The 16,858-nt window shown below is 43.3% G+C and overlaps 1 protein-coding gene across 5 annotated transcripts in view; it reads right to left on the minus strand.

Moving 5' to 3' along the window:
- LOC121588012 (band 7 protein AGAP004871-like) overlaps window positions 1-16,858 on the minus strand; it is a 32,150-nt gene that overhangs the window by 11,732 nt on the left and 3,560 nt on the right. The window contains exons 1-3 of one of the 5 annotated variants that reach the window (XM_041905478.1): window positions 8,642-8,950; window positions 8,316-8,483; window positions 6,715-6,786 (exon numbers count right to left, since the gene is read on the minus strand). The exons of 1 other annotated variant lie outside the window; for it this stretch is intronic. In XM_041905478.1, coding sequence (XP_041761412.1) covers window positions 6,715-6,786; window positions 8,316-8,415 — 172 coding nt within the window. In that variant the 5' untranslated portion in view covers window positions 8,416-8,483; window positions 8,642-8,950. Of the gene's footprint in view, window positions 1-4,761; window positions 5,076-6,714; window positions 6,787-8,315; window positions 8,951-16,858 lie in introns of those variants that run through there. 3 more of the 5 variants (XM_041905477.1, XM_041905479.1, XM_041905480.1) reach the window with 3 other exon arrangements.

The following is a 16,858-nucleotide window of genomic DNA, read 5'->3' on the forward strand; positions in this document are numbered from 1 at the left end:
AAACGGCGTTCCCAATCAGGTGGCGTCGGCAACGTTTTGTCTTGCACCGGTCGCTTTTTACTTTGAAGCAATGTTGCTTGCCTCCAATCGGCGTTTCGGCGTGGAGCACACCATTTTCACAGCTCACTTCGATCGTTTTCCTTTGCCCGCATGGTCGGTCGGTTATGCGGTGAAAACTTTGTTCGCAAATGGTTGCGCGAACGGTTGCGTATAGTCGGAGGGCCATGTCCCGCCTTTGACATGCCGTTTGGCCGATCGTGCTCAACAAGTGGTGGTACGCGGCTCGACGCACCCATCCCCACACAAGCGCCACGACAGTGGGTCATTAAGCGAAGATGATAAATGAGCACACCGAGCAGAACGAGTGGGTCGTTGCAGGCGATTTGGTGGAAGTGGTGGCATTGGAGTTTGTATCGGGCGCCTTTGTGCCGTTATGGGGCGACACACACTCACACACACACACACACACACACACACACCCATATGATGATGAACGAGCAGTGGGGTTAAAAAATATGAACTGAAAATTCATTCTTCCGGGCCGATTTGTCACCGGCACCCTGCTAATAACTTCTTCGCGTGGGAAAGCGCGCTTTCCGCTTATTACGTTTGGTTTGTTTGTATTCGGCCCAAGTTTCTCATTCATTTAAGTGTTGCCCAGGGGGAGAGGAGGGGGGGGGAATTGTGTTTTCTATCTCCGTATTCAATACATACTTCGGTCGACTGGAAAGGCTATTTGAATAAAGATTTATTAAGGTACCATTAGTCACCGTAAAGGGTTAACCAGCAGGCAAAGAGAAAGAGGTTGTGCACTCCGACGAAGATGCTTCGTGGGGGGAGGGGGCCCTAATGACCTTCCGGCGAGTGTGGCCTCGGTATCGTTGCGGTATCATTTTGGAAATAAAATAAATCCCATCTCGATACAGTAAGTGATGTGAAGAAAGTCGAAAGAAAAACAACGACAGCAAAATGGAAGTGAGTGAAAGGGGTTTTCTTCCACCACCACCCCTTTTCCACTCCCTTTCATCCTCTTTATGATCGTATCCCACACGCAGCACATTTTCCAAATTAGTTTCGAGCAAAGCCCATTAGCCTCGGCGGCCGTGCTGGTGAATGCTTCCTTCGAGAGCGGCCGGTGGGACAGTGCGTGTGGTGCGTCGTTTGGAATATTGTTTCAATCCGGGGCACGGCCGAAATGATACAGCACATATCTTGGGAATCCTTTTTTATTTGAGCTGAGCTTCGTTGATGCTGGACAACACACACACATACACCCATCAGTGGATGAGTGGCGCGATTTCACGTAATGGAATGTGACTGCGCGCGTATGGGAAGTAACGGAACGGGGCGCCAGATTTGTTGAGATTTTGTCCGAGTGCGGAAAATAAATTGCCCATTTCGCCCTCCCCGCCATCAGAGCTAACGTTCGCTCGCGGCGGGCGTAAGGGTAACAGATGCTCGACTCGGAATCGCTTCCGTTCCGCCGTTCCGTCGTTAGGAACTGACGGTGTGGATTGCACGGATGAGCGAGCGAGCTCCTGTCATTCCTCTTCCTAAATGGGGCTTTCTACATGGTAGAGGGATTACTTTTTCCCTTTTTTCGGGGAAAAGCTTGTACTATTTTCTTTGCTAAGTTCACCCATTGATGGCTTGCATTGCTGTACTGTGACGTTTCAACGAGCGTCTGAAACGTGCGTCGTTTTTACACACACGCACACACACATGCACGAATGAGTGTAATCATCGAATGGCGGAAATATGCAAATGGACTCCACCCGCCTTGCCTAAAGCCGATGATTAATGCCCTTTTGGCTTCAGTTTGACCGTGGTTGGATGGTTCAGCATGGGATAGATTTGTACCATTTGGGCCGCTGAGCAATGGGCTGAAATTCGCGGGCGGCCCAAACGCGCACATGATGCACCACACACGCGCGGAATCATAAAAAGATGACGAGACTCTAGTCGTCTTACACATTTATTGCCATTACGTAAGGCACTTGTCCCTTAGCTGGGCTGGTTTGGTAAAGTACGCCACACGTAAACTCGCTGCTACTACTTAGGCGAAGATTTCGTGGAAACATTTCATAGCAAACGAGCCGTACGCCGTAATGGGTTGATGTGAGCAATGTGTGTATGAATCTGTATCATCTTGTCAGAATAAACAATTTTGCTTCATCACCGATGTGTACAGCGAATGGCCACAAACGAACTGGACCACACCAATACACACATCATTGCACTGTCAAGCATCATGCGTTGCTGGTGCCGATGATTCATCGGTGAGTTATTTTGCAGAGCGTGCAGTAAACAATGAATGACGAACATGTTAATGAATAACACGTAGATGATATTTTATGTCACAAAATTAAACAATAGCAACAATCATTGGTGGAATCTCTTTTTCAAAAGGTGAATTGCATTGTGTATTTTGATCAACAGATTGCAATACGCATTTTTGGAATTTTCCAACACGTGATTTGTGGAAATTTGCAATTTTGTCAGTATCGGCTCGATTATTACTGCCATTCTAGTAAATAATTTGTTGAAAAATAACTTGTTCCCATTTAATATTATAATAATTTTTATAGTAGACCATATTTATATTTGTGCATCAAGTTTACGTACAGCACAATCTGGCGGTAGCTTGAATTTAACGAAAATGTACCTTATTAATTTTGTACATAACTATAGCTCATAAATACCATCTTAAAGGTAAAACAAAAATATAAAAATAGTCAGCGAAGGTATACACACCACTTCATATACTCAGCAATCACCACAGATTGTATAGCCAGGTTTATAAATCTCGGGAAAATGGTATCTCACCAGAGTAATCAAAGATCATAAAAGTGATGATGAAAATTTCTCTCACTCTCTCTTTACAAAATAAAATAATTTGTGATAAATACAAAAAATAAAATAAATGTGAGCATGTATTTTTTTTAGATAATTTTAAGCTGCTGTTGTTAAAGATGCGTTTTTTGGCAGGAAAGGCTAAAAATGCTACAAAAAAAATATCACATATGGGGACGCCTAGTACCGCGTACTGCAATGAATGTAAACATGTAAAACAAAAGACTGTTATTGTTGAAATGTTATTAAAATAAACCTTCAATAAATGCGTACTCAAAGTATAAGAAGTGTTAAGTCTCATTAATTATGATAAATGGTGCTACAACACGCGTTGTGACACTCGCCCACCAGATCATGCGCTCAGCGTTTGTGTTAGATTATCAAAGTTTTTGAATAAACATCCATCATGTGATGAGGTCAATTTCTTGGAAGTTTCAGTATTTTTGTTGTGAAATCTTTGCACTCAAGTTGTTGCACTATTCTCATCTTTTAGTCTGCAACCTTTTTAATGTTTTTGTTTGTTAACTATTTATGAAACTCCTTAAGAAGGACTATGCTAGATGCACCATGCTCATCTGTTTAAAACGGGTAGAGTACCCGATACGACTCCGTGATCATATTCGACCCCTGCCAATATGTGGTCCCGTGTAGAATGCCAATGCATAGTTCTGCATGTAGAAGAGCAATGAAAGCTTCAAATATGGACGACTATTAGATCGCACTTGATCTATCTCCAATGTTTTTACCCTTATAATTAGGTCACCCTACTTAAGCACAACTTCAAGCACAACGTCACAACTTAAGCTAAGATACTCAAAAAAAAAAAATACAAAAAACAATCATTTTGGAGGTGCCCATTTCCTCACTGTCATTTTCAAATCTTAATGGTCAAGGATGAATGGAAGATACTTTGAAATATTCCTAAACTTCGTAAATCGTAATTGCTTGCTTAAGTAATGCAACACACTCCTAAAATCTCTATCTCGAAAACACAATTGCAATGGCTTTTTAACATCAATCCATCATACTGCCGAACCGATCAAACCGACAGGAAATGGAATAATATTTAATGTCGGATGGGAAATGTTTTCTTCCATTTGCTTATACACTGCGTGCCTGTGGTTTTGCGAAGGGTTTGCCAGTGTGAATAGTTTATTTAATCTTCCAGCCAAACTGCAGCCGGCCAAAAGGGTTGGTACACTGGGGAATGATTTCAATTTCGTCCCTCTCTCTCTCTCGCTCTCTGTTTCGATTGCAATGCCCTTACACAGCGTGCTGAATAGTAAACAGTATTTCGATGACGGATGGCTTCAATGGAGTAATTATATTTTGATGGCCTATCAACCAGGCAGCGGAAACTAGTTTGATTGCTGGTGCAACTATTAGGATGGTTTATGTTTTAATGTAAACACTTGGCGCAAATGCCCTTCTGCTGAAGTAATAACGTCAGGCTTTTGGTGCTTGAGGTTTACATTGCACAATATGCAGCAGCGGTTGTGGTAACAGATAACAAGCCTTTTGCTCCGTGTCGTTTGCTATCTGTTTTTGGTGTTAATTTGTGAAGCAATCGACACGAAAACCTTTCTTATCTAAAATACATGTCCAATCGATATTTTGTCATTCTAATCTACATTCCCCCCCCTAGCCGGTCTCGTAGTACAGTCGTCAACTCGTACGACTTAACAACATGCCCGTCATGGGTTCAAGCCCCAAATGGACCGTGCCGCCATACGTAGGACTGACTATCCTGCTATGGGGGGATCAATAAGTCAATGAAAGCCAAACCCACAAGTAGTGTGGTACAGGCAGGCCTTGACCGGCAACGGTTGTTGAGCCAAAAGAAGAAGAAGAAGAATCTACATTCCCACTGCGAAAGAATGCACATTTATCAGTTATTGCTCGCCTTACCACTGGTTCGTCGTTTATCATCGTTTATGATAACGGCAGCTGATGATGTCGAGGGCGTCGGTTCCATCAGTGCAGCGGTCATTGCATCAGCTTACACCACTTCAACGCACTGTGTGTCTCAATCGCAAGCAAAACAAACTACGATCGCACACACACACACACATACACCACCACCAGCTAGTCGAGTCGTGTGGGTGGCACTACACACGGCCAACGCGAACGGTTGTAAACAGTGCGTCGAGACGAACGCGCCACAAAACGATCCGGTTCGTTGGAACCGCTAACGAGTACTGACTTCACCGGTATGACCGGTTCCCGTCTAATCGAACTCATTCAAATGACAACATCGCCCGGTCCCCTTTTCCCCTTGGTCCGGCGAGGTGGCCAAACCCGTAGTCGGTTACGTTCACAAACACATACTCCCTGCTGTCTAGTCTCTCGAGAAGGTGAGATAAGACCTGCCGGTGGTTGCTATTGCCGGGGCGTTACTACGGCAACGGGTGGTAAGCACAGTGTGTGATTACGCGTGCGTTACACACGTAAAGAGTTGCGTTGGTGTGTGCGTTATACGCGTTTGAAACTGTGGGGGTTTAAAATCCGTTTAATCTACTTGCTTAATCCAGCGGAAATGTATTTACAAATTTCGCCGACCATAATCCATGCACGAGTAAATACGTTTAACTGTGTTGCGAATGTTGGTGTAATAGGCGTTTCCGCTTGAAGATGACAAAAAAAGAAAATAACGAAAAAGAAACAAGGGACGCAGCTAGATTAAGATGGTGAACCTATCTTTTGGACGAAAGGGATGAAACGCAGGCACACATCGCCGCTTTCACTGTCATGCCGGATCGTAAAACAATCAGATCGAAAATCCCTATTTATAGTGAAGCGAGGAAATGTGGGATGAGATTTTTGTTGTTGCTTCCATTTTTTTTTTTACTATCCGGTTGGTCTTTGGCGGGGTCGTAAATATTGTACCCTCCCTGTACATAATTGATTACGGCATGCGATACAACATGCGTGTGATGGAATTTTTCGGCTGCTTGCGTGTTGATTCATTTGTGTTGCGGCAATGATGGCTTTATGGCCCAGGGACAAAACGTAGCATTGTTGTGGGTTTGGTAATGGTTAAAAAAAATAATGATAAAAAAAAAATAATCAACGCTTTAAACAGATTTTTTTTAATGTTGTTTCAAATTGTGCTTCGGCTGTTCAGGAGGGAATAAAAACTATTATTTAGTGTAAAGTTGAAACACCATAAATACCAAGTAAAAGGAACGCACTGAAAGAAAGTTTGGCACCATAAAGTAAACTCTACTTTAAATGATTCCATTTGACACATTTTGTACATTGTTGGTGACTCTATTAAGGCTTCGACAATGTTGTAGTTGTTTACGCTTTACTTAGCCACGTGTAAAAATTTCTTGCGGTGAAAATATCTACACAGAACCCAAATAATAATAAATGTTAAATAATAATATATCGCGAAAATAATTAACCAACATAATAGTAAATTAACTAAACAAGACGGAAATACATTGCGCTGCTAAAAGACACGATTGACACCAATACATGCAAGCGTAAATAAGCAAAGATACGACGCGTGTGTGTGCTTTCCTAGTATACACATAAATTGCAGGTGCTGGTGCAGCAAAATCCCCGTTTTCTATTGTTTGAATGGATGGTTGTTTGATGAATCACTTGGCTCAGTCTACTCCTCCACTCTGCAGTCAGTGAATCAACCGTTACGGCGTGACACAACATCAGTGCTAAGCGTTTACAGCGTTTACAGCGTGTGGTGCTATCAGCCTAAGCGAGTGCTTTCCCGATTTTTTTGCTCCAACGTCTGATAGTGCAAGCAGTGTAAGTGGTAAACAACCATGCGCTTCGCTTCCACATACACACAACAAATACAAACACACGCACACACAAACACTAACCACCGACACTTACCGTAATACTGTGGCCGAGGGTAGGGTTGCTTGCGAGACGCTTCGGAAGTACTCTGCGGAGAGTGCATCGGAGCTGCGAACGGTTCGTGTGCTGCATTAGTATCAGCGTATTACGTTACATTCAATGGGGTTTTTTTTTTTGTTTGAGACGGGGTGGCAGCCACGGCAGCATGGGTAAATGGGCGAAACAATTGATATGCTTTTTGCTAAGCATGGTTACCAGCGTAAGCTGCACACGTGGCAGCAGGCAGGCATTAGCGAGTTAACGGGAAAGCCAAATGCACCTCCAAGGGGGAGAAAGAGAAGCTGCAATCGAAGCACCATCAGGTAGTGGAGCAGTTTTAAGTGATTAAAAACTGTACACACATCCCCGGGGACGAAGCGGAAGCAAATTAATGAAATCAACTTAAGCAAAAGTGGCAGTTTTCGGTGCACTTTAATGCAATTGATTACGTACCAAGCGTGTCAAATGAAGAGCATGATGAATCGTAACAAAAATGTATAAATCTTCTTCATCCATGATGCCATTCAACGCCAAATTGTTGACAACAGGAAGGACAATTTGATTTGACAAAATTTTCCTCTACAATGGGAATAAATCACCGGTAAGAAAGGGGAAAGTTTGACCCATTTGTCTTCGCTTTGTTTGAGGGGACAGTGGCGATACAAAATCAAAAACACACACATACACAATCTTTAATCGTGCCAGCATCACATTTCATTCTACTGTTTCTTGTGCGCTTAGTAAGAGATATTCAAATCTTTGATAACCGTCACACGCACCGAAAATAGCGTCCACGAAAGTGCAATCACTAAGCTAAAGAGGTGTGTGACGTGTGCGAATGTGTGTGTGTGTGTGAGTGATGCAAAAAAGAAGAAGGCAGAAAGTACCCAAACGGCGAACCAAAATCCGGCAGAAGATTATTTATAAAACCATACCCCGACGCAAAGAAGAATGCTGCTCGCGTAAACATAAACGCATCGCGGGCGGTGCGAGCGACCCCGAAGGGGTGGAACTAATCTGCCTCCGACCGAGCCGATCGGGCCGGGGAAGGGCCGGCACTCTTCGGATTCGTGCCTGTCCGTGCTAAACCAGAGTTCGTGTGGATTGTTTTTTTATTCTTCCCCGAAACTTCGATAGGCGGCAGGAAACGGGGGCCGCACGGGGGTTGGTGTATGGAGTAAACAATGGTGATCCTCATCGAAGAGAGCGATGATGATGATGATGAAGCGTGCGTTCGTGCGTACGGGTGAAAGATATACACGCGCGCTGTGCGGGTGGGGAAAATTAACAGCAATACAAATTGGGAACAGGTTGCCATTTTTCCGAGCTCGTGTCGGGGACACGCGCGGGGGGAAGCGAAGGAAGCCGGTTGCATTGGCCTTTCCGTCGATTGTTGTAATAATTCACACCGATTCACACCTCCATTGTAAAGGCTTTCAGGGAGGGTTTTAGTAAAAGATGTAGTGTTAGTAATATAAATAGTGGCACACTCATTAGCATAACTCACAAAAATCGTTCAAAAAAATGGGCCATGTTTTAGATGAGTAGGAGAGAAACAGTGTGAGAGGAGAGAAAGAGAGCAAGAACATTGAACGTACTTTTCACTTTCCATCGCACTTGATCTTGCTGTTGCTGGGAGGTATGCTGCTGGTTCGGTGGTTGTAGCTGCTGCGTTTGCAAATGCTGTGCGTGATACATCGTTTCGGGGGTGATTTGTGAGGAGTTTTTTGTTCGTTGAATTTGTGTTCTATTTCACGTTAACGGAGCTGAAATTTCACGGTATGATCACCACCAATCATCGATAGAGGCTAACGCAAAGCTTATCGTGTCGAATAAAACATCTTTTACGTTTCGTGTAGCTACAAGCAACCACTTCCTACCGATCACTAATGACAATTACACAAAACGATCGACACTAACTTACGAGCAGTGCTAACAGGGGGACGTATTTTCGTTAGCAAACTTTCAAATAACGCAAGTGAACAGTACTTAAGCACGAACGATCAAAATCACGCGCACACGAGAGCAGCGAGCAGCAGCACACGCTTCGTTATCTTTCACCGGCGACTCCGTTGACAGGACTGTGTCCTCTGATAGGCACGGTACGCACGCACCCAGCATCAGCAGCATCGGTCGGCGTACCAAACGGAACGCGGCGCTTCGCATTGTCATCGGTTTTCGCGCCTCGGCGCATTCGCGTGCTGTCCCGCTGTCTCGAGATGTTCGAGGAGACTCTCAAGGAAGCGTACTCTCGAGGCGACCAGAGCGCGAACAGCGGCAGCTACAGTGGTGGCTGTTACGCTAGCAGCGTTTTCGTCAGCCGTGTCTGTTGCTCTCCCGAAACTCGTCCCGACCTAATAAACCATTACTCTTTTATCGCCTGGCACACTTTTTCCTAGCGCCAGCACTGTGCCGCGTAAAGTGTTTCCATCTTCGAGTCGGGATGGGACCGAATCTTCTTCGGTGGTATTTCATCGTTTCCCAACGGTGCGAGAGCACGCCTGTGGACGGCCACGACGGCTCTCTCGACTCTACACTCGGGCAGCAGATTTTCCACCAGCGCCGTAGTCATCGTCCGCTGCTTTACGATGCTTTCGTGAGCGGGAGATTCTTTTGTTTTTCGGCCGTTCGGCGCGCCCCAACCCGCCTACCAACCGGGCACTTGTTAATGGGTTTTGTTTCTTTTTAGTGGGTTTTTTTAGAATTTCTCCCCACATCCCTCAATACCTTCTATGAGAGTAGAATAGAGTGGATAGAGTGGGATACACACAAAAGGGGCACCGTATGAAAGAGAATGATTCTGCTTACTCTTTTATGTCGCGCGGTCGAGAACGGGGAGGGAGATTTGAGGGAAAACTCCCTTCATTAGATTGTATCATGGGCATGGTGGTCCTTCGGCTAGACGGTGCGACCAAGGGGCGAAATCTTTGCATATACCTGAAATTTATACACCCACTGCTCCATGGGGAACGTAGTTTTACAGTGGTTGAGAAAATAATAGGGTAATTTGCCAAACATTCCATCCAATGCATTGGAAGCATCCAAAGTATTATATTTGTTTCAGATAGACAATATTCATGTTATGTGTGTCTAGTATACTTAACTATTGTTGGAAAAATAATATGTTTATTTTATTTTAGAGAGAAAAATGATGAGTAATGACAAGAAATAATTATTTATTATTATTTTTATTATTTATTATTTTTATTATTTTTTTATAATTTTTATTATTATTTTTTTAGAAACTATTGCAATTTTTGCACATGGTTGGTTTTTATATTTTTTAGATGCTTCCCATATTGTTTTGGTGTGTTTCTACGATTTTTTGGTCGTTTCCTAGATTTTTTTGGTTCAATTATATTGATATCTAATCAGACGATACCAATAAATTATGGGAATGTACCAAATGGGATGGGATACGATGAATAAATTGTAAGACGAGCTCAAAAAATGGGAACTGACCAATAAATCGTAGGAAACCCTGTATCAAAAACTCAAAATTGTATTAGTGCACTCTTTAAATCCAATTATTGCACGCTTTCCAACACACTCAAATAGACCAAAAAAGAACCCTGAAATGAATGTTTTTTCTATCTTAATTCTATCTTAATTCAAGCCGGAATTCGGTAAAATAAGTAGCAAACTTACGCCGGCTGCCGCACACCATTGGTAAACGAAACACTGTCAAAATGGTGTCACGATGAAAAAAGGAGACTTTGGGCTGCGCAATGAAATGGGATCGAGGTGCCCTCTTTGTTCCAATTATCAAACAGTGGACTAAAATGTGTTTTTCTCACAAAAACTCAACTTTTTTTATTCCTTACCGTGAGAATAAACGACATTTGTTTGATTTCAATCAACATATACAGTTTAAGTGAAATACAGCGTGAAATAATCCTTATTTTGTGTGGCACAATTCTTAGCGGTTTAGCTAACAAATCCATTCGTTTTGATCAAAATTATTCGAAATATTGTTTTTGCGTTAAAAAATCCAAAAAGTGTTATTTAAAAAAAACTAGTGGAAATTTTGTCAGAAATACTCAATATTTAGGGTAAAATGATAGCCTTCACCAATGTTTTATTTTGTTAAATACGTTTTATTTGTGAGTCTCTTTAGTCGATTAGCCAGTTAAAAATTATAAGCTTGCATATGGTCATGAAAACTTGCAAGATGTTAATGCTTTTGAATTGTACATTAGTTTTTTTCTTATTTTATACCGTTATGTTTATGTTTTCGACGATTTCAATACGGTTTATTAATTTTTTATGGAATAATTTAAATTAAAAAATACATTAAAAAAGCCTTAATTATTTATGTTGACATGCATAAAAATAGTTATTTAGAAATGTTCTAAAGCTACGTTCCATCTGTTGTTACATAAACCAATTTTCTATTATTCCATTCCAAACAGCATGATCATTTGAGAAAATAATGTAAAAGTAGATAATAGTAAAATACGGCATCAATAAATTCAACGGTAAACACTAAACATAAAAACTATTAATTTATAAAGATGATTTTTTTATCCATTACTGTAATAACGGCAACACTCCTCACGGTTTTGTTCACGAATGGATGATCCGAACACTAGAGCAGAATCATTCTGGCGCTGGCCGTGCGCATGATAAAGGCAGATATTGAGCAGGCCGCCGGCAATCCAAGCAGCTTCTGTTGTCTTTGACAGCTGTGGTAGATGAGTTGGCTCCGAACCGTGTGCTCCGTGCTTGCCGGACGGAATAGTTTACTTTAGCAGGACGCTGTTGTCTAGTGCAAACACACGACTTGACCACAATAGAGGCAGGCGTGCGAATACATGTCGCCCACAAACGTTACCATGCGTGCGTATAGGTTTTTGAGTGTGTGTGTTTTTTTACTAAACCATTACAATACTATTGATTGCTGTAGGAGCATAACGGTGGCAACCATATTTGTCATATGCGTTAGACAGATCTATTTGACTTCAAGATATAAAATAAAATCATATCCACAACATCTTTCAACGGCAATTGCGTTGAGACGGTTTGACACAGCAAATGTCCAAACTATGCACACCAATGACAGTGTAATCCTTGACGGAGATACAAAGAAACCATCGAAATTGTGGAAAACCCATAGGAATGACAAACAAAATCACATTCTTCTATGGTCTGCTATTGTCTCTGCTCATGTTTAAAGCACAGATTTATGTTGAAACCCTTGAGATTCGGTGTCCGAGGGTGTCCGATATTGTGCCCGGTAGGTGACGGTAGGTGACGCATGCTGTAGCCGGTCACCATTTGACAGCATCCTGGCGAGTTGGCGTAACTTATGGCACTACCTTCACTGTAACGACTTGCCCCATTCAATGTTACAACTTTTTCAATCGTGCGACGGTTTCGGTTTTTGGGGTCACGTAATGACTGTTGTACGCTCAGTTTTGTTCAGTTTCTTTCTTTGTTTTTTAGCTGGTATTTGGTGACCCTCCTAACTTGCAGTTGTCGTTTGAAGGGAAGGGTCGAAATGCTGATGCCGAAATGGTTGAACATTAAAAATGTATAACACGGCATTTTTAATAAGGTGTAAAATAAACATAGTGTTTCGAATATTTATTTTAGTCAATAGCGGAACTAGATCTAATTGCTTATTTAAACTTAAATTCGTATTGTGAGAATAGAAAAGTCAACAATAATTTTGTATCCAAACACATGTCTTCACGACATTATTGCACTCAATGCAACGAAATATGAATTTATCAAACATCTTCATAAGCTCATTTCATCAACGCGAGTGCCATTCAATGGTATTCAGTAGGCGCTGCCTTTCCTGCCAACATTGGAGCAATGAATGTTTATTAACATTCGTAGTATAAACTACTTGAAACCGGCACCCTTCTCCATTTGATATTTGAGATTTTAGTGGCAGTGCAAGTCAGCAGCCACATTAAAGTCATCAGATCAAAGCACCCGTTAGACGATTGCCCACATCAATGAAGACGAAGATACCCAATGGTAGTAACAGTAGTAATGGGAAAACATAATACTGTTTGATTTAAAAACATTCCCGGCGCCCCTTACACCACCCACCCGGGTAGCAGTTCCTCCAGTAATCTCAAGAACCGCACAGCGCATTCGACCAATATCTCCAACGACGGCGACACACATTTCCATTAAATCAGAAATCGAATGGTTTTTCTCTCGCTAGTCAAAACATATTCACGACCACCAGACCCGGCCACAGACACAGACGCGCATGCAGAAGCGCCAGGAAAGATAGACAAATCGTTCACCCGTTCCCCGGCTCTAGTCGCTGCCCAATGAGTCGCATCGCTCTAACGACGCACAGTGACACAGTGCGACTAGCCGAAAAAAGCGCACAACCGAATGTTGCCAATGGGAGGCGATGTGGTTTTTCAGTGAAAGAGACACACACATCTTGTGTCACGTCGTAAGAAGTATTTTCTACTCCACTTCACTGCGAGGGGCGATTGGCTTTTCTTCGTCGAGTGCTCTCGTCACAGCCCAAAAAAACGCCCAGCCACTTGCAGTTCAGCGCGTTCGTGTAGAAAGAAAGGATACGGGAAGGATAGGAAAAGTTGTTGAAAAAGTGCATGTTGAAGTAAAGAAAGATGGAAAATTACTTTTTGTACATTTAAAAAATATTTCAGATAATTTTTAGCCATGTAAGTAGTGTAATGGAGCCGGTCTCGTAGTACAGTCGTCAACTCGTACAACTTAACAACATGCCCGTCATGGGTTCAATCCCCAAATACACCGCGCCGCCATACGTAGGACTGACTATCCTGCTATGGGGGGGAATCAATTAGTCACTGAAAGCCAAAGCCCACAAGTGGGTACAGGCAGGCCTTGACCGACATCGGTTGTTGTGCCTAAGAAGAAGAAGAAGTAGTGTAATGTTTAAGCCATTATTTGAAGGATTCAAAACTGGGAGAAAGGATTCACTTTAGCTATGCATTCAAGCACTAATCCCCATACCATACATATCGTACAAAACTTCTGGCAGATTACGCACAGAAGTGCATTCAGTGCAAATTGCACAGCACAAAGCATGCACCCGGCCATCAGCTTGCGAGCGGAATCCAGAGCTCACTTTACGATTTGAATCATTGCAGATAACGACTAAATTAGTATTAAGCCCAGAAATCCCCTGCCAAGACATCCAGGCAGTCGGAGGGTAAACAGTAAGAAACAGTCACGACAAAAAAGGGGAAACAGCTGCAGCTAATCCTGTAGCATCTTTATGCATTTCTTCCTTCCCCTGCGCTGGTGGTGCTTGGTTGTGTGGTGCGTTGTGTAAAAACTTGGCAAACGACACCAGGCGCGCTTTGGTACGCCGCCCCAACATCCACCTACCCTTGCCGTGTTGCATCCACTTCAAAACGGGAGAAAAGGACAAGCAACAAAAGTGTGGTGCATTTTTATATTATTATTCTCATTCACTTTGTACTTAGCATAGTATCTTGTGGAGTGAAATTATGCAGCGCAAAGTGTAAGATGGAGACAGACAGTGTGCTTGGGTTGATAGAAATGGACAATATTTTAAGGAAATTTAACAGCATTTTGCAATCTGAAAGTTCATAAAGAGTAAGTAAGTTGCTAAACTTTAAATTAGTTTCATTTTTTATACAATAAAAACCCAATGTTAGACGCTTTTACAGGAATTATCACACTTCAATTCACTAGTAAAGTGATGAGAATCAATTGTCATGTAAAACTAGATTTAATTAAAAAATCGCACACGCTCTGTAAAAACGCAAGGCCACCTTCCTTCCGTATCAAACCTTGTCCGCCCACCATGAAACGAACATTATGAGCTTGTTTGTTCTCCAATCTCGACCGGCGACAGAGAAAACAAACAAACAAAACCAAAAAAAAAAAAAAAGCGCAACGAGCAAAGGATCACATTTGCATGCATAATTTTCCTATCAGTTCCCGGGGCGAGATTATTTGAGCAAAATAAATGTGTTTTTGTGCTGTAAGTAGGATCATCCGGCATCGGTCTCGGCGTCGGTCCCGGAAGGGCAATAAACTAGCTAGTGGAGTGGGATAATGCATTTAACCGATTATTCGGTTTCTTCGGTATTGAAAAATTCCAAAGAAACTGCGAAAAACACATTTCGCCACCGAACGCAAAGCGTGGCCGTTGTCGTCAATTTAGCAAACATAAAAGCGTTGGGACACCGAACGAGTGGGTTAACTACTTGTGCATTTATGAGCTCTGAAGCCTTCGGACGGGGAAGCATTCCAAATCCACTCCGCTTCCATGCTAAAAGGCATAAACAATGCCGGAAATTGCTGCTGCCATCAACTAACTAATCTTTGCCGCTATTTTTTGCTCCTTAGCTTCCAAACAACAAAACCTTTCCTGCCCACAGTGGTTCACACTTCAATGACCATCACGCCGACGACGAAGACGACGACTGACTTTTGTTCGGCACCACTACACTTCAACGGTGCTGCTACTCCCGTACACACTTTTCCCATTCATGGATGAGCACCAGATGAGCACGGCATGGCACATCGAACGACAGGGCAAAGGACAAAAGGGAAGAAAGGAAGGAAAAAAACACAACTAACCCAGCAGATAGAAAACTCACGCCCGCCGTGAAAATGAAACAATGTCGTCCGTCGGCGTATCGGTTCGACCGACGTCCCATCTGCTTGCCCCGAAAACGCAAGAAAATTGAACTCCATCCGGCGTCCCAGACAAACTGCCGCCACCGTGTGTCGTCGTACCGTTTATCGTTTCTTTGCTTTGTGCTGTAAGAAAAGGGAGTAGATGAAGGCAGCAAGCAACGCCAAAAAAAAAGGGGGGAACAAAACTCCCATCAGCCGTTTCGTCCGAGACGACAGCATCGTGAATCGAGAAACGGAAACGAACCGATCTCTGTTCGATTACCGCGCCTTGAACTGGTGGCGCGCTCTGTCTATCAATTATGGCTGAACGGACGGACCAGCGCACTGAGGGGAGGTGGGGGGAGGGAGAAAGTGAGAAAACACAAATCGTGCGAAAAAAAACGGGCACCAGCGCACTGGGAGCAAAAGCAAACCCATCACCAGCAGATCAAGAGGTCAGGGTTTGAACAATCATTTCCGGTCCGGGCGATGACGGGCGCGGCGTCGGTGTCGATACATTCCCGAGGGAGGGGAGGACCGGCGAAAAAAAGGAGGCGACAAGGCGTTCGTGATTTTTGGAGCAGAAGAACAACTAACAACCATTCATCGGAGAGATTGCAAGGAAAGGAACAAAAAGCTAGCCAAACCGGCCAAGAAGATAAAGTGTGTGTTTGTGTGAAAACGATATACTAATTTTGGAAGGTGGGGAAAAGCAAGCGATCGATTTCGAAGGTGTTCCCATTCGCTGCCGTCCTTCGGTGGAGACGCCCAGTAGCTTTCGAGCAAATGTGTCTTGCTCGGTGATTTATTTAGCTTGCTAAACTCTTTACATTTCTCGCTGCTTGCTAAGCTGCCCAGATGGGGAAGAGTTTTGTCTTGGTGCGAAAGTTCTGGACTGCACAGGCTGCATGAGTCAGCCAGTGGTGCGGTTGCCTGTTTCCATTCGGAGTTAAACTCTTCCTCAAGTCGGGAGGAAAGTTGTACCAATACTCTGCGATCCGCCCTGCAAGGCGTGAAAATGGCCTCCTTTCCGGCCCCGGGTCTGGGTATAATTGTTTTCTTAAGCTCACGCGCCCGTCGCTGGAACGCTCGCTGGGTGTCTGGATTTGCCTGGCGCAAGTGAAGTATTTATTGCACAAACGCGTACTGTTTATTATCTCTCGCTCTCTCGCTCGCTGGACCAAAACATGCAAACAGTAAGGGATGCAGCAGTCCGAGATCCCTCTTTTCCCTTACTTTTTAGCTAATTAGTGACTTAATTTATGGATTTTTAACGTACCACACACACATACACACTGGGGAATGGGAATAATGGAGTGTGCGAAGGGGAGAGGCAACGAAACGAGAGACAGTTCAAGTGTTCAGCGCTTTAAAATTGAGATGGAGATGGGCCACTCTAGGGGTGGGTCTCCGGACACCTTCTGTTTTTGTTAGGTGCAGTGCGTATAGGTGAATGTGTTTGTGTTGTTTTACACTCCAAAGCACCGCAGAAGAAAGAGCTAAGAAAAAAAAGAAACACATAATTTGC

This window comes from Anopheles merus, chromosome 2R (assembly GCF_017562075.2).
Source record: "Anopheles merus strain MAF chromosome 2R, AmerM5.1, whole genome shotgun sequence".
In the NCBI taxonomy this organism is placed as follows: Eukaryota; Metazoa; Arthropoda; class Insecta; order Diptera; family Culicidae; genus Anopheles; species Anopheles merus.